Raw genomic sequence first — 18,545 nt, 5'->3', positions numbered from 1 at the left:
GTGGTAAACCTATATACTAACTGATGCTTATCTTCTTCATTTGGGTTTTAAAAGTTTTGAGGAATGTAGTAAATATTACTAAAATCTGTCATGTTATGGCTGCTTGAAATATCAATAAACATAAACACTTTGCTAAAAATCTTTAGCTCACATAAAACTTTCACATTCATCATTAAACTAATTTAATGATAATATTTATCATATGTAAGTTTAAGTGATAATAGGTAAAATATTTTCTAACTTCAAAAGAATTCTGAAAAAAAAAAAATACAGGACAGAATAAAAGTTTTGTACATTCAAACAAATTAGTAAACATGTTTCATGTTAAGTATTCATTCATTAATGACCTGCATAATTGTTTTTATGCTAAATTGTAAATTCTCAAGTAATATGATACCATACCATAATATAATACCACAGTGTAATATGTCATAATAATATAGTAATATACCAGGTTGTATTAACACTATATACTATAAAGATCAGGTTCTATAATACCATTTATTATACTATAATATTATTAAGTGTAACTGTCAACTGTATAAAGAAATGTAAAACTGTTTTACCCATTTCTAAAAAAAATTTTTTAAATTATTTGAAAAACTTATACAGTATATTAGCCATTGCTGCAACACTTTTTTCTTAAAATACAGTATTTTAAAAGTTTAAATACTACTCTCAGACAAAAACATATCAGTAGGCATCTATAGTATTTTAAAAGACTAAAAGCATATTCTTAAATTGAAATTTTATCAATTGTCAATATAGTTTAAACATTCATAAGTTTAAAATTTTAAACTGAAGTGACTAAGAAAATACTATAAGGAAGACAGGACAGATAACTGATAACTAAGTTAAACTAAAAATAATTTAACCTAATTATCAAAGTGTTTCAAATAAAACACCAAAGTAGGAAAATAAATTTTGCATTATTGAACAGAAAAATGACTTAAAAGACTAACTTGTCAAAAAAAAAAAAATACTATATTCTTATAGATCACACTGTGCCTCATGACATATTACAGGTGGGACAAAAGTAGGTTTATATTTGTTCATATGGAAATTAATTAATAAATAATAATACAAGAATAAACTCTGTTTCATGTACTCACAATTGTAAACCTACTTTTGCCTCATCCTGTATATACCCATCTTTTTCTGAAAATAATGATTTTATAACTCCCCAAATCAATCACTTCTTTCTATATAATATTTTATTTTTTAAGACTTCATATAGGTTTGAATTTAAATAAGAGCAGAGTGATATTTATCCTACAGATATAGTCAACATGCATATCAATTAGGTTAATCAATATTATAATATTGAACAGACATATCACAAATTATCCCCAAATATCAAAACTTAAATGAAATAAACTTTAATCTTAAAAATGGAATGGAATGAAAATGACTGAGGTGAACTAAAACTTCTTCACTGAAACCGCCTACATTCATTAAGAATGGTCCCTCCAAGAATGCACGCATACCCACCCTTCAGTTTGTGAGACAGAGATGAAAGAGCAGAGGCAGGCCCAGCTACACCATAATTTTTGTAAATGCGCTCACGAGAAGCAAGGTTGCGAGATGGAGATTCTACAGTGGAAAACATTGGCAAAGAAGCAGCACAGATTCAATGGAAAAAAAATTTAGCAGAGAACACAAGCAGTAACAAAGCATTTCAAATGGTATGCATGACTTAACTGTTAATAGTTTATATTCAGCTAGGTTTTTCAGAAAGTTTATAGTTTTCTAAATTAAAACTGAAAACAAAGGTCAAATTAATTAATTCAGATTAATAATGATAGCTTCAAATGTGGTAACTTAAAAGTTAAGTAACACTCATAGCTCCGATAAATCAAATCTGAGCACTTCTTTTTAGACTAATAGTGCTTAAACTTGGTTTTCTTTATGGACCTGGGGAGTATTATGCTAAGTGAAATAAGCCAGTCAGAGAAAGACAAGTACCATGTGATTTCACTCATATGTGGAATCTAAAGAACAAAAGAAACTAACAAACAAAACAGAAACAGACTCATAGATAGAAAACACTCTGACAGCTGTCAGAGGGGAGGGGGTTGTGGGGCTGAGTGAAAAGGTGAAAGGAAGGATTATGCAAAATACACAAAAAACAAACCCACAAAAACTCATAGGTGCAGACAATAGTATGATCACCAGAGGGAAAGGGGGCTGGGGATAGTTAGAAGAGAATAAAGTGGGGATAAATGGTGATGGAAGGAACTTGAACTAGGGTGGTGAACACACAATGCAATATACAGATGATGTATTATAGAACTGTACACTATATAATTTTATTAGCCAATGTCACCCCCAATAAATTCAATAAAAAAGGTTTTCTTTAATTTGGTTCTCGTTTACTTATAAGCAAAAATTTATAATTAAAAAGATTTTGGTAAATAGTGGGAGATAAATGTTACTTACAGTTGAATCTACTGTCCCCCGGATTTCTATACGGACACACAACTATGATTTTTCCAGTATGTATCTCAGAATGGACTCAAGTTGACATTTATGTTTAACTATTTTTCTGAGTTCATCTTCAGTAGAAAACATTAGTACCAACCCTAACAATTAGTGTTTGTTATATAGATCCTATTACTGAGGTACCACATTTTGTTTATAAAGTTTTACAACACAAACAAAGCAAAGAAAATTTACAAGTCACTGAAAAATGTTAAACCTGAGGATATTTTTCCATTCATCTTTAGATAGAGTGGGAGGGAAGGAGGGAGGAAGGGAGAGAGAGAGAGAGCAGCATTGATGTGAGAGAGACCCATGGATTGGTTGCTTCCTGCACAACCCTGACCAGGGCCAGGTATGAACCGCACACCAAGGTACAAGCCCTTGGCTGGAACTGAACCTGCGACTCTTTGGTCTATGGGCTGACGCTTTAAGCACTGAGCCAAACTGGCCAGGGTTAAAGTGTAGTCTTTTAAAAGCAGTATGCCAATAAAACCTCTATCTAAATCTTTCTAAAAATCCACTTTATTTAAAAATTAACTCATAGCTATTAAAATAAATGTAATTAATTGAACTGAAATAAATTTAGGTAATGAGATAACTTTCTTAATATTATTGAAATAGAAAACTGGATACAACATACACTTTCCTCAAAATAGAAAACTAATAGTTGACTGATCTGTTATTATAGCCAAGATTAAAGGTGAACTATTCATAAACCAAAAAGTTATTCTATGTAAGGCACTGAGTACGTATCATGTGTCACACATTGTTCTAACTATTGATAATAAAACAATGAACAGAAATAAAGTCCCAGCTCTTATGGAGCTTATCTTCAGGTGAAGGAAGAAATGAACAAATGTACACTTGATCAACTGGAGATAAACCTGGGAGTCATAAGCATGCAGATGTTAGGTAATAGTCTGTGCCTGGGTAAGACCACTTAGGGAGTAAAGTCTAGAAAAGCCCAAAGTCCTGGGACATTCCTAGGAATACAGAACACAGGAGGATGTAGAAAAGAGACTGGAAATGAACAGCTGATGAAAAAAGAAATGTTCAACAAGCAAAGAAGGTGTTTCAAGGAAGAAAGGTCAACTCTGTCTAACACTGCTGATAATCAAGTAAAATGAGATCTCAGAATTGACAAACTGAATTTATTAAAAAAAGAAATGTCAAAGCCCGGCTGGTGTGGCTCACTGGTTGAGCATCAACTCATGCACCAAGAGGTTGCTGGTTCAATTCCAGGTCAGGGCACATGCCCAGGTTGTGAGCCCAATGCCCAGTAGGGGGCATGCAGGAGGCGGCCAATGGATGTTCTCTCTCACCGATGTTTCTATCTCTCTCTCCCTCTCCCTTCCTCTCTCTCTCTAAAATCAATAAAGAAAAAAAAAAAAAAAAAGTCAAAGACTGACTACAGCAATTTCTATGGGTAAGGATAACTGCAATAATACCTGGCAATGAGTTCAAGAGAGAATGGCAGGAATGAATGGAGAGATGTGCTACATGCCATCAAATTGTTTTCAACTAGGTTAAAAAATGTTCAAGTTTTAATATTTTTGAGCATCCTTCTTTTTGACATATAAAACTCAAAAGATACCATCACTACAAAAGAAATTCTTATGCTATTTAAATCTCATACAATACACAGTCTGCAACTCTCACTGAAAATACCAGTTAGGAGGATGCCAGCTTTAGACTGCAACAGTTAACTCAAGGAAAATTCCAAATGCCTGTGTAAGGTTACAGACTTGTGGCTTGGTTGCTAAAATCTGTGAAAATGGGTTTAGCAGGACACAGGAAGAGGAAATCAGAATACTATCTTAATTGGAAACACCCATAAACATAAATGTGACAAACTACGAGGATACTTGTAGGATAAGATATTAGAGATCGAAGAACAAATTCCTAGAAAAGGTTTTGAAGAAAAAATAGCCTTGGTATTTTTCAATGTCACAAAGCCTAGAGAGATTGCATTCACGGGCATGATTCAGAGTGAATAAGAACAAAGAGAAAAATTTTGTGAAAGTCTTAAAAGGTTATTGTTAAATGCCCACGAAATTAAGCTTCGATTACAGATAACACTTGTGCTATACATATAATTTTTACAAAATGTGCTTGTTTAAATATACTTTGATATAGTTAACTTTTAAAAAAATTTGTTTTTCAACTTTTAAAAAAAGAAAGTAAACCTTAAGAGATGCACTGATAGTATACAATACCACTGTGTGTGTGTGTGTGTGTGTGTGTGTGTGTGTGTGTCTAGAATCCTAGTAAATGTATCAGGAAAAAAGGGGAATTATGTGAATGCTCAAGGAGCTTAAGACATGGAATAGGATCTAGAGATTTTTTACATTAATGTTAGTATACTAAATTAATAATAAAAGGATGAAAGCTGAAACAAAATTTCCAAATAAAGATAGAATAGAAATAAGCTTTTCACTGGAATATAACATTAATCCACATGATATGAATGTAGAAAGGAAGAGGAGAGAAAATATGTAAGATGGGTAACTCCAAAACACAATGTGTCTCCAAATGACTTCTAGATATAACTGTACTTGGATAAAACATACATAACATATTGAATACATAGTAAGTCTATGAAATATGGTTAAGAGATATAACATCAGGGAAAAGCATATCATTTCAAAGTTTTTGACAGAGGAGACAGGAAAATTCAGAGCAAAATTTGATGTGCATATATCCTAGTCCTTAGAAAGAATAATTTCAAAAAATTCCAAGAAGGATTCAGGATTGCTCCGTGAACAATAGCTTGAGACACAAAAGGGCTGGGGATGCTCTCAGAAATAAAAATCTGGTTCTCCACAAATTGCTTATTAGTTGCAAATGAAAAAAAAAAAAAAAAGTACTTATACATAAGAGAAGTCAGACATTTTTGATCAGGTGATTAACATCAACCATAACCTTGTCCTGCCTTCAGAAGGATGCAACACTTATGTAGCACGAAGACAGTTAAAACTGAAACAAAAACTAAAAAGGCTTTTAGGATAAAATACTAATGTTTTAAGAAAGAAGAAAAAAGCGGGCACCAGTCACTGCCTCAAACTCGGGGAAAGTATTAACCACAGATAAATCAGAGGCACCGTTCCATTCATTTATTGTTATTGGGGGGCAGGGGACAGGATTTTTGCTTCCATATTCTCTAGCAAACCGAGAACAAACAGCTGCAACAGCCTTGTGATAATGTGAGTTTCCCATCTGGCAAATTTTATCAGGGATGTTGCTAAGGGATTTAAGGTATAAAACAAGAAGGTTAGATTAAATGACCCTTTGGTTTTTCCGATTTTTACAGATTTTGTAAGGTAACTGAGATGTAATTGGAAAAATAAAATTACCGGAGTTAAGAATTTCTCTTATTCAAGTCTTAGATATACTAGTTAACTGTGTAACTTTGGGTAAGTCACTGAGAATTTCCTTATCTCCAAAATGAGAGTTGGATGATTCTAAGCCCCTTGAATACTAGAAATTATACTATCATATGACATATTTCTGAAATAAACTGAAGGTAGTAGGGAGAAGAAAGTCAATCCCTAATGATAAGGGATGAAAAGTCTAATTTAAAAGATAATATTTAGTATCCATAGTATATAGTGGTGATAATTAGTATAAGCAAAAATCAACAATATGGTCTTCTATACATGTTTTATTTTAGTATCACAAAAGTATAAAACAAAAATGATTCTCATTTAACTGATTAGTCAAGTATGCACAATCCACCTTCTAATAATGCAAGATGAAATGCCAGGGGAAGGATGGCAGTGAGGCTCAGGGAAAGATAACTTACTCAGGTAGTCTTAACAGTGGGTACCCCACCACATTTTATTTTCCTAATAAGATATGATTAATATAATTCTAACTTATTTCCAAAATATTAAAATTATTTTTTGGATTCCATAGCTTTTTTAGTTATGCTAAAGATTAAGACTTCTAGTTTCTGGAATTTAGAAGTCAAACATCAGTGACATTCTGCTGAGAATAAGGCTTATAAAAAGATCTATGTAATTCCCACTGTTGCAGAACAAGCAAGTAATGATTCAGAAAATTGGTAAATGAGACATTTCTAGGCCATGATTCCAAATTTGCCCCAAGATAGTGGAAAAGGAAGTGTTGGAACTGATAACACTTAGGCACAATATCCATAAAATTATATTGGCACATGTCAGCTGGAAACCTACTATCCTTTAAAATAGACAAATCTGATTGACTATAATCTTCATAATTTGTTTTGAAATATTTCATTAAATAATTTGGTAAAATAAAAATAGTAGTTACACTTGTTTTTGAGCAGACTTATAATGACCCTTTAGAAAATGTCCTTATTCCTTAGTTTTCTAGTCTGCTGCCACTATGACATTCTCAGAGTAATTTCTGTTTAAAAATTATATATATATATATATATATGAATTTTCTGCCTCATTGATTATGATTTATTTTCCTTTTCCTTACCTTTAAAACTTCTTGCAACCTGAATACATCTAAATGTAAAAAGTCTGTAGCTACATAAAATGAATAAACTAAGTCTTTACTTCTCTTTTATTCTTCTACAATGCTTATCAAAGAAGAAAAAACCTATTTCACACACATAACACTATTATATTTCCTCAAAATTCTTCTTTTAAGAGACATTCAAGTGAATATCAAATATGAAGAGATGATTAGTTACACTGGATACTATTTATATTTTTAAATTAATTAACTTCATTAATTGAAGTTGCCTAACATATATAACAAATCTAGAAAAGTTTATACTCTTGTATACACTTTACCTAAGTTAGATAATTATACCATAGTGAATAACATCATTTGCTAACTATATACTACTCTGGTTCCTAATAAAAAATAAATGAGCTGGCATTATCTTCAGTAATCCTAATAACAGTTACCAAAGTCATTCTGTAGAAAAATAACTTAGACATCAGTATGGATGTAATTTATTAAAGCAAAGAGGTCATGCATTTGATCCAAATAATGGGTGTGGTAAGCTAAGAATTTCATAAACTATCTCATTCAGTGAGTGTTTTTATATATTGTATTGCCAAGATGTAAACTGAAGGCCAAGAACATATTGCCATACTATAACGAGATGAGAGAAGTTTATGTGGGAGCATCAAGAGGTCATTAAAAAAAAAGAACACTCAGTAAAGTGTAGTTTCTTTGGGTCCGTTTTTTATATTGGTGGGAGTTGCTGTCATGGATGAAGGCCTAGAGCAATAATAGGAGATAGAACTAGAATCAAATGATCAGTTTAACACATGAAGACCGAGAACAACAGCAAAAGAAAAGCAAGAAAAGAAACAATTTAAGAAAATTTGGAAACCTAAGTTGCTATACATTTTACGAATAAAAAATTCACTTAAAAGAAACAAACTTGCCCAGTACAGCCTTTCCTCCACCTAATAGAATAGTGAAATAGGTTCCTTCTCTTGGGGAATCTCTAAGTAACAAAAATTCAACATAAAACATAGAAAGTTATCCCTATAACTGGTGCTTAGCATAGTCGTGCATATTATAAAAGAAAATTTTAAGTTAAATATGTTTTTCCTAACATGTTTTATAGTATATATTTGCTAATACAGGAATCAGAATAGAAGGCATAATAGTTATATTTTAATAACTGCATTTTAAAAAAGTGTTATTAAAAACAAATGTCTTAGCTGCAGAATGTCTTAGCTCAGAATAGCTTAAATGCTTCAAAAATATGGGAAGGAATAACATCTTCATTAAATAAAACCAGTCTGTTGAGTTGATAAATAATTAATAACTGATAAACAACTCAGAACAAAGCTTCAGAAACAGCTTGATGAGGCAGGTAAGACTGACAGACTTACTCTGAAGCTGAGGCTGCTGGAAGGAAAGGGGCTGTCCGAACACAAATGGGCTGTGGACTAGGGAAGAGGGAGGTTTTGCAGCTTGATCAAAGATGGAAGGAGCTGGGAGATTGGGCCGTGACTGAATTGAATTCAATATGGCACTCAGTTGGTCACCTGCAGTGGGCAAAACAGTCAAAACTACAACTTGTTATTAATTAACATCCAAAATGGCAAAGTAAGTGGTGCTTCATGACATTCAGATAAAGTCAAACACTAAATAAAACAATGCCAATTCAGAAATGCGTGGAAGTTGGTGATCATTATCCTGAAATTAGGGGCCAAAAGTTGCATGTTTTTTTAATGTTGGAAGCACCCCACAAAATCTATTATAACAGCCCAAATCCATTTAAATTCATATACAACATCTCAAAGCTGCATGGGAGAATACTGAGTCTATGAAAAATCTATGATGCGTGATTGAACATCATGTAAGTAGAAATGAAGATGTAAGTAAATGTCTTCTACGTAGTACCTGACAATGACTAATATCACCCTGCCTCATATACAGTACACTTCATGCAGAAAATAAGCAAATGAGTTTCTTTTTTAAATGTAGGGTTCAAGGGAAGCAAAGTATATGTTATTAACTTAGCACTAGATTTACATTATAGTTATAAATTAATATTTTCTATTTTTAGATTGTTATTGCTAAAGAAATACATTTTTAGAAGCATGAACTCTTTTGCTTTAATGGATAATATAAAAATCTATGAGACAATAAAATAAAAAGGAACATGGGGTACCTACTTTGAACAGTTATCTCAAATATAAATTCTGACATTTTCCCTTAAATACAAAGCACATTAACTGACAAACATTTTTTAATATATGAAATAATATAACTGAATAGATGACAGCTCTTCATTGATGAGAAAAAATAGATATATTAGTTTAAATAATGCTGAAGAGGAAAAAACATATCCAGACATAGGCACAAACTGGAAAACTATCTTTCCAGCCACATTCCTTAAATATAATAAAGCTTCATAAATGAAAATTTTAAATGAAGCACCAACAGGAATAGATTTATATGGAAAGAACTGTGCACACAAGCTACACATCTTTACTTTCAAAAAAGTTAATGCTGTGGGTTACAAAAAGAATTTTAAAGATGATAATTTTATAAAGAGAAAGAACTTTTATAAAAAATAATTTCTTGATCTTGAATTAAATGGAAACTATTGTTAAAGAAACTAAGTAAGTGTTAGATATATTTAATCAGATTAAAGTTTCTTAATATTTCTTTGCTTCAACTAAATATTTAAAAAGCCTATTAATAACTCTATGCTATTTTTGAGCAATATTAGCAAATCGTACTATTAAAAAGTAATACATCATTTCTATTTAATAACATGTTGTCAGCAATGTTTGCATCTCTTGAAAGATGATTTTATGATGTTTTAATAAATATTTTAAATACTAATTTAAAGTGATAGCCACCAGTACAATTTAGACATTTTAGAGACTAAAAGCATACAAACTGAATTAAACATGGCTTTAAAACAGATGACTATAGAAGTACAGTAGTGGTACGTAAGCACTGAGATTTTAACTTAAGAATTCAAAAAGGTAGAAAGGGACATACAGAAAACATCACCAAGAATTTATCCTACTTAAATACGAAGATCTAGCTAAAGTTAGTTGAAATCTGAACTACCAGAAATGAGTGAGCAAATAGTACACAAACCTGTAGGAGAGACCAACACAACAGAGTAGGAAGAACAAAACAGAAGGAAATCTTATGGTTAGGCCTCCTTCATAAAAATATTTTGTGGAAAATAATATAATAGGAAGTGGTTTTATTTTAAATTAAATATTTTCTCTACATTGATGTACTGTTGTTTTTGGTAGACTATTTTATTATTTTACTTGCTCTGCAAATCAGATATAAATGAAACTACTTCTTGAAATCAAATCCTGTGAATTAGTTTAAATAACACTTTCAATTACAATTATTTCCATGAATTATTCTCTCTCTTACCTATCATCCAAATGTACGCTACCTGCTGATATCATGGCTGATTATGAAGGAATCAGATTCATAGGAAGGAACATGAGTGTGTCCAAATTTACACATAAATAAAATTTTGAATGAAATTCAGGTATAGGTTATTTCAAAACAATTATTATTTCAACTGTCCATGATTCTGATCTATTCCATTAATGCAGCCCAAAAAGTTATACACGTTTTATATCCATATGGCTTTGGTTTTTGTTTTTCTTTTTACAACTTTTGGCTTCATAATACAAACCAAACCCAAAGATACCATGTCATGTAATTGTAAATTAACTAAGGCAACTTGGTTAGACATTCAAAACCCCACAAATTTAATAAAGCTGATGTGCAATATTACTTTAAAATACTACTTAAAATATTTTTATTTTAAATGGGTCTCTTTGGAAAGTTATTTTTTGCTTATTAACATTACTCCTGATAATAAGTAGATAATAGAAAACAGTTCTTTTACCAGATATAATGACACAGAATCTTTATGATGTGAATTCAAAATGAGTGTCTTTAAAACAGGAATAAATAAGTAAACTTAATTATAAATTAAGGTAAAACTGACAAAAATAATAATGCTAAAGAAACATCTTTATAAATATTTGATTGTTACAGTTTTCTAGGAACAAACTTTAATGAAGATTTGTGGGTAAACAGTAATTAAATGGGTAGAAGAGAAGGCAATAAAGATATTAAAATTAGGTATGTGAAAGACTGCTTTTATACACCTACCTTTATTATTTCCGAGTCCATAATCAAATCCTTGGGCACTGCAACTTGCTCCTTTATTAAAAGCTTGTACTGAGAAAGGGCTTGGAGGAGGAGTTTGAGAATTTTGATCCAGAAGAACTTGTTCTACAATAAAAGGCACAGCTATAAAATTAGTTTCTTATGTGCTATCCCCCTACTCAAATAATAAAGAGAAAACTACAAGAAAGATTTTATCATGGTCAGATTTTAAAATAACCTCACATTTAAATTTGATAAGTTTACCAATTAGGTCTTTGATACTCACAAAATACATGACAATCTTTGTTTTCATTCATCAAATATACAATGAAATTTATAAATGGGATATTCTCTAATGGAGCCAATTTACTTTTATTGTGGTAGAAATACATCACTGAATGTATACTAATATTTCTGGACCCGAAACTCTGTAACAAATTTATTATACAAGGGCATTTTACAAAACAAAGATGGATGACCTATAAAACAGAGATCAAAATATTTTGTATATCAGTATTCAAACAGGAAAAAAAAGTGTTAAAAATGTCTAAATATATGGTACCAAAAGGAATTTTCACTTGTGAAATAGTTTGTTTTAAATGAAAAAATTATTAAACATTTAAATGTTAACTTATTTTTACTTCTTATATAAGGATATTTTTCCCTCAGTAAAAAGGTGATAAACCAGATCATGTAGTCAGAACTATTAACACATCCTGAAATCAACAAATGTATCAGAATTCTCTTTTCAAGAAAAGAAATGGCAAATGTTTTATCTAGTTTACAAATGGCAACAATGCAACACAAAATTGGTAAACTAAGTTAATCCTCTATTAATAATCAATGACTATAAAATTCTGTCTGATATACTAAAAACATGAATACCTTAATTAATTAGTCATATAATGCCAGCTATAAAAGGCAAAATAAAAACTGCTAAATGTAAAGTAAAAAGGAGAAAAAAGTACTTCTTTATACATTATAAATAATAAAAAGTTATTAATTTGGTTTTTTAGGTATGTGCCCCTAGCGGGAACCAAACCTGGGGCTGTCTGGTCCGCAGGCTGATACTCCAACCGCTGAGCCAAACCGGCCAGGGCTTAATTTGTTTTTTTAAAAGTCAATTTATCTCTTTGAACAGAAAATGGAACTAGGAGAACATGGTGGAGAGGTTTCTTCCACCCGTACCTCAGAATTCTGATGTACCTGTGGTACAGTACAATCTACCCTTTTGTCAGCACTTTCAGACCTTTTTCGAGAAACCAAACATAGCACTTCCCTTAGGCAATGCTCTTCAGTATAACATATTTCAGCAGTGGAATATTTCTTCTGAAAAATACTCATGAACAGTCATCTGAATAGAAAAGACAGCACTGCTCTCACCCTCTGGACTCAGAATGGTCTAGCACCAAGTGTAAAAATATGTTTTGACCACAGCAGTAACTTTGCTTACTAGTTTTATTATGGATACCAAAGACCAATACAGAACTTTTACAAAGAGCAAAGCTTATGTTTTGCTCTTATTACTTTATATAAATAAATTACTATAGTGCAAAGTTCTCTTATTTCCATATTAAATATTTACATACTAATACCAATGAGCAGACTATTTGGATACTATACCAACTACTCTTAGTGGGTTTAAAGCACTAACTTCTTATCATTTATTTCCTTATCACCCCAGCTTTTATGTTAAAAAATTAAGATGCACATTATGACTATACATAAAGAGCAAAGGATCATTAAGTGATGGGTATCTGTTCATTTGTTTTTCATATCAAACTTATAAAGTATATTCATTTTGTAAGTGAGAAAACTGAGGCACAGAGATATTAGGTAAACAGGCCAAGGTCACAAAACTGGAAAAGCTGTAGACTTGGCATCTGTCTCCAGATGTCCAGTTCCAGAGTCCACTCTTACACATTACACTATATCCAGTTAAAATGACTATTAAGCTAGAAAAGACCCTCTGATAGTCACCTAAACCATTCTCATATTATTTAACTATGTCTTATATAAAGCTGATAGCACTTTAGGTATTTTCATTTAAATCCAAATATGCTTATATAATGAAAATGTTTAAGAATTTATGAATATGTAGTAAGTATATTGTAAATGGGAAGGTTATTTTGTAAAATGTCTGATTTACATCAAATGAAGCCTTTTTCTTTTTCAAAACATAATAAAAATAGTTCTATCTCAACATTATTTTATGACATCATCTTTGAGTAAGAAGAATTTATCTGTAAAGACAAAGAAGGGAGTGGGTTCTCCAATTGTGTTCAATAAAATATCAATGCAGTGTGGTATGATGTAAAGAGCACAGATTTTGACATATAAATGAAGATTCTGGCTCAAGTCTTACATCTGCCTTGTCTTCAGTCGTATAATCATAGGTGAGCCATGTTAAAATTCTGAGCTTTAATTTCCTTACCAGTAAAATGAAGATTATATAACTATCTAAGGCTTGTTGTGGGAAAAATGGGATAATGTATGTATAATGTTAATGCATCTAAATTACATCTAAATGTATTTGTCATTCAAGCAGGTTTTGAAACTTTTTTAAATCTATGCTTATGGCCATATTACCTCTTTGACAATGAGTATTTTAGGTTTATTTTTTTGGGACATAGAAATGTATTCTGTTATTTATCTGACATTATCTTACAATTTGGTAGAAAAGTTTATGCTTGATTTACCCATTTATTTTGATGTCCTTAATAATATTTTTGTGACTCAAGTTATACAACTTAGTGAGCAAAAAACTCTGTGCCTATCCATAAGGAACTCACAATCTGGGTATAAAGAAGTAAAAAATTAACTTCAATATAACATCAGTTTTGTTCTTGTGAATACAGTTCTTTAGAAACACAGGGAATTCTTGACTCTGTCAGGATCAGTTAAATAAAGGTTCACTCAAGTGATGATGTGGTCTGCACTTTGAAGAACAAGTTTTTGCCACCATGAGAATAGAGAGGGGGGACAAAATGAAAATCTTCTATTAAATAAAATCATGTTGAAAAGGGTAAAATAGCCCTGGCCAGTTTGGCTCAGCGGTTGGAGCGTCGGCCTGCAGACCAGAAAGACCCGCGTTTGGTTTTTGCTAGGGGCATGTACCAAAAAAAAAGAAAAGAAAAGAAAAGGGTAAAATAAAGTTTAAGTTGAAACCCTAACAACAAAATAAGAAACCCCCCAAAGATGCTTTGCATTTATTCAATGTTTCTTTCTGAGACAAACGTCAATAAAATGAAATTGCCTGGGGGAAATACTATGATTGGTGGTTTGAACACCAAACTTTTATTTAGTGGTAGAAAGGATAAAACATTCAGTCCTGGACTGGCACAGAAGAATGATCACACAAATTTATATTAATCAAAAGCATTTTTTACAAAGATGTATTCATATGTTCCACATCTTCTAACTCTCTTCTTTGATATGCATTCATTTAGTACCCATATATTTTACAAACAAATGTTAACTACAAGGTTTTATTACATTTGGTTTTGCTTTTACTTAAAAAATAAACACACAGAAAGCTCTTTAAGATAAAAGAAATACAATGCACTTTAAACTTCTGCATTTCAAAGGTTAATTGGAATAAATCACAAATTTAAGCCAACTTGCCATCTTCATGTCGGAGGTACTGGTTTCCGCCTCTGTCTCTAGCTAAGGACCATGCCTCTCCTTCATCACTCTCACAGAACTCTACCATGCTGTTCTTATCCAGTTGCACCCATGTACCTTCAGAATTGGTTACCTAGTACATAACAAAAAGCATGATTGATTGGCTTGATTCTTTCAGGGCACTCAGGCTGAAAACCAGCAAAAGTTAGAGTTTGAATAGTGTAATCATTCCAATAAACATCTACCATGAAATTAGTTTCTGAAATTAAGACCACAGCCTGAGGTAAGACAGACATCAATAAAAAGTTGTGTAAAATACTGTTATTTATGACTTCAGTTAAAATAATACTTTTTAAGGCACAAGGATAATCCCTAAATAATTTTAAATGTTACCCCCAAACACATGGCTCTTTGTTTTTAGACACCTTAAATGTCCTATCTCAACATACTCTGTTATTTAGGTTGGTAGTGCCTATAATATAACTTGAAAATGACCCTGACACTGAGAAATAGCATGACACACTACATCTTCACGCTCATCAGCTGAGGCAAACGCCACAGTTGATGAAAGAGTAATTTTATTTGCTCAGGACTTCAGTGAGACACATAAATGAGAACAAAGAAATGAAACCCTTTGTATATATCACATCTCCATCCATAGCAAATATTTTAAAGTGCTGTTAATCCATGACAGTATAGTACATTTATAATAAAAATATATATATGCAAATACCAAATATTTATATACACACACACATCATTTTGTTAATATATTGTTTTCACAAAGATAATTATGAGAGTAAAATTATTAGAAAAGAAGCACAGAAAAATTACATTAGTATTTTCAATACAAATAAAGATAAAGAACATTAGCATTTAAAAACCTAGGATGGAAATGGCAACCTTAGGAAAAAAGAGATGCTTTGATTGTATTATATTAAAAATGAGTATCTTAGAAGTCATGAAGCTACAAGAATCCATACCTCTCCCACTGCTTTGACTTTGTTTCCCAGAACTAACATTCCAATTGGGATACCTCTAAGGTTAGGGCAGCTTCTGATGTTGTGGCCAGAAGGTCCCGTCTTCACTACCTTGTACATGCCCGGACCTCCTCGCAAGAACGGCACATCTTGTTCTTGCATTGTTGCTTCCTGTGGGCAGCAGGAGTTTATGTCTTTGAAAAAGTCATCAGTATTAGTTTTAGGTTCCTGAAAATTTGAATAGGAAACAAATATAAACAAAATACAATCTATTATCACTTTCAACACCTTCCTATTAATAGTTTACAACAAATCTATAATACTACCGATTAAGAAAGCAAATACAGATAACTGACATATTAGTCAATACTACCATTAAAGAGTCATTCAGTTTTTCAATGCTTAATAGTAATTAAAACAAAGTTGAAGAGAAGAAAATATAGCAGGACAGCAAATGAACCCCAGACTTTTACTGACTGCAATTTGAGAACCACAGTAGTACTTGATTTTACTTTTATCTTTTAATGAAATATTTAACAGTAGGAGAAACAAACATAATTTACTATATGAACCACAGCGGAATGATTTTGAATCATTATTACTGGATGTTGGTATGGGTTAAAAAGCCTAAATCTTCATTTCCTCCCAATTTTGTCTGTAGTAATTATATATAAATAGGTGTGAAGATTCTGGAGACTTATCTATAAACAGAGATAACGATGATGAAGAAATGTGCATAAAATATAGCTACTTATTAGTAGTTACTAATTATGAATGAAATAAGAATGTTGATAAGATTTTAGCAATTTATACTTTCTTAATATTGTGTAAATAAAAATGTCTTGCTTCGATTGCTAGGCCATTATTAAGCAGTGATATATTAAAGTTATTAACAGAAAATGAATGATTATACTTTTAGTAAAAAGAGTAATATTAAAGAGGCACTTTTATATAAATATAATGCATTTGGATATGAGTCATTTATACAAAGAAAGAACATGCCCTAAATTTTCTGTGGAATCTGAATGCTGTGATGAAATTGTCTCCTATGTAAATGCAATAAAGAAGAATAACAACCTTTCCGTATTTGTTCTTTCCAAATAAATGTAAATCAAAGTTCCGCACTAGGAATTCTTCCATTTTCATCATTATTCCTTTAAAACACATTTAACTGCAATCTTAAATACAGTATATACACTCTACAAATTGCTCTATATTGAAATTCAGTAAAAGATGATTATAATGGGACACTTACTTAAAACATTAAGTTAAAATTAATATTTAGTAGCCCTGGCTGGGTGGCTCAGTTTGTTGGAGTGCTGTCCTGTATGTACACCAAAAGGTTGCAAGTTCAATTCCCAGTTGGGGCTTGTATGGGAGGCAACTGATTGATGTTTCTCTCACCTCAATGTTTCTCTCTCTCATCCCTCTCCCTTGGTCTCTCTAAATCAACAAACATATCCTCAGGTGAGAATTTTTAAAAAATCAACTATTTAGAAAAATTAATATTTAGTAATGTTAGAATAAAAATGAAAAAACACTAAGACGTTATACAAGATGAAACATTACTGAATGACTCTATCCCTATGTATACTAAAGAGGTAAGTACACTTGTCCATTATGCAATAGAAAATAAAAAATAAAATCCTGAGATTTAAAAAAATGTGGATTCAAGAATTCTGTGTACTTGTGGCTTTAATTCAATATATGTTTGATCAGGGAAAATTTTAGAGCGACCAGTGACCTTCACATAATATTTTGTACATTTCATTGTAGTGATCAATAATCTTTAATTTTTAGTTATAGAAACATGTACTATTGACAATATTTATTTACATTTACTGTAATTATCATACTACACTTATCCAAAATTCTTTAGCTATATATTGGCAATTTAATGGAAATGAGAATTTTAAATACTTGAAAAACTCAGACTAAATTTACAATCTAAAATAAATCTTAAAATATCCACTTTATATACCCATGCATGTATAGTTGCAAAAACTTACATATGTACATATACTATGAATAAAGAGTACTCATGAATGGAGAGTGGGGTCTGAAGTTTAAATTGTGCTACTACATTCACAAAGTTTTCAGTAAACATTTAAAAATGTCTTGTTGTAGCCCTGGCCAGTTTGGGTCAGTGGTTAGAGCATCAGCCCGCACAAAAGAGAGTCCCAGGTTCAGTTCCCTCTAAGGGCATGTACCTTGGTTGCAGTTTGTCCTACCCCAGTTGGGGTCGTGTGGGTGGCAACCAGTCAATGTGTCTCTCTCACATGAATGTTTCTCTCGCTCTCTTTCTCCCTCTCTCCCTCCTACTCTACCTGAAGCAAATGCAAAAAAATGTTCTCATGTGAGGATAAAAAAAAAATGTCTCGTGTATGATCAATTTTAGTAACTACATCATGCTATTTCAAACTTGGAAGAGGCAAGTTAGTTCTTACTATAACTGAAGGTAAAAAATTACATGGTATGACATCAAAAATCATAAGTAAATATTAATAGATTTGGAGAAAAAATAATCTCTCTGATATTTAATGATATATCTAGAGTATTTAATTAAGTATAAAAGTATTTCCAACTTCTGATCATTCAGGGTAACACTGAGAGATAAGTGTTGGCTAAAACTAATGATAATTGCAAGTTATTCACTGAAAGGCAATATATAAAAACTTTCATTAAAATATTAAATTGAATAGTTAGATAAACTATATAAATTAGCAAATGTAAAAGTCTATCCAATTTTTTAAAATACTAAACAGTATAAAAAGAACTGATAGACAGAACTGTGCCTTCTCACTCTCAAGCAAGACAGTCAACACAGGAATGTAAGAC

At 31.5% G+C, this 18,545-nt stretch overlaps 1 protein-coding gene across 15 annotated transcripts in view; it reads right to left on the bottom strand.

The window, feature by feature from the left end:
• The window catches only part of MYCBP2 (MYC binding protein 2), a 297,109-nt gene that overhangs the window by 52,176 nt on the left and 226,388 nt on the right, over positions 1-18,545 (bottom strand). For 10 of the 15 annotated variants that reach the window (XM_036249657.1, XM_036249659.1, XM_036249658.1 and 7 more), the window contains 4 exons: positions 15,711-15,935; positions 14,728-14,860; positions 11,107-11,229; positions 8,328-8,507 (listed from right to left, as the gene is read on the bottom strand). In XM_036249657.1, coding sequence (XP_036105550.1) covers positions 8,328-8,507; positions 11,107-11,229; positions 14,728-14,860; positions 15,711-15,935 — 661 coding nt within the window. The remainder of the gene's footprint in view (positions 1-8,327; positions 8,508-11,106; positions 11,230-14,727; positions 14,861-15,710; positions 15,936-18,545) is intronic. The other 5 variants (XM_036249660.1, XM_036249661.1, XM_036249670.1 and 2 more) reach the window with 2 other exon arrangements.

Source organism: Molossus molossus, unplaced genomic scaffold (assembly GCF_014108415.1).
Source record: "Molossus molossus isolate mMolMol1 unplaced genomic scaffold, mMolMol1.p scaffold_m16_p_9, whole genome shotgun sequence".
Taxonomy (NCBI): Eukaryota; Metazoa; Chordata; class Mammalia; order Chiroptera; family Molossidae; genus Molossus; species Molossus molossus.
The sequence above is the reverse complement of the archived record's forward strand: the minus strand, read 5'-3'. Positions and strand labels throughout refer to the sequence as shown.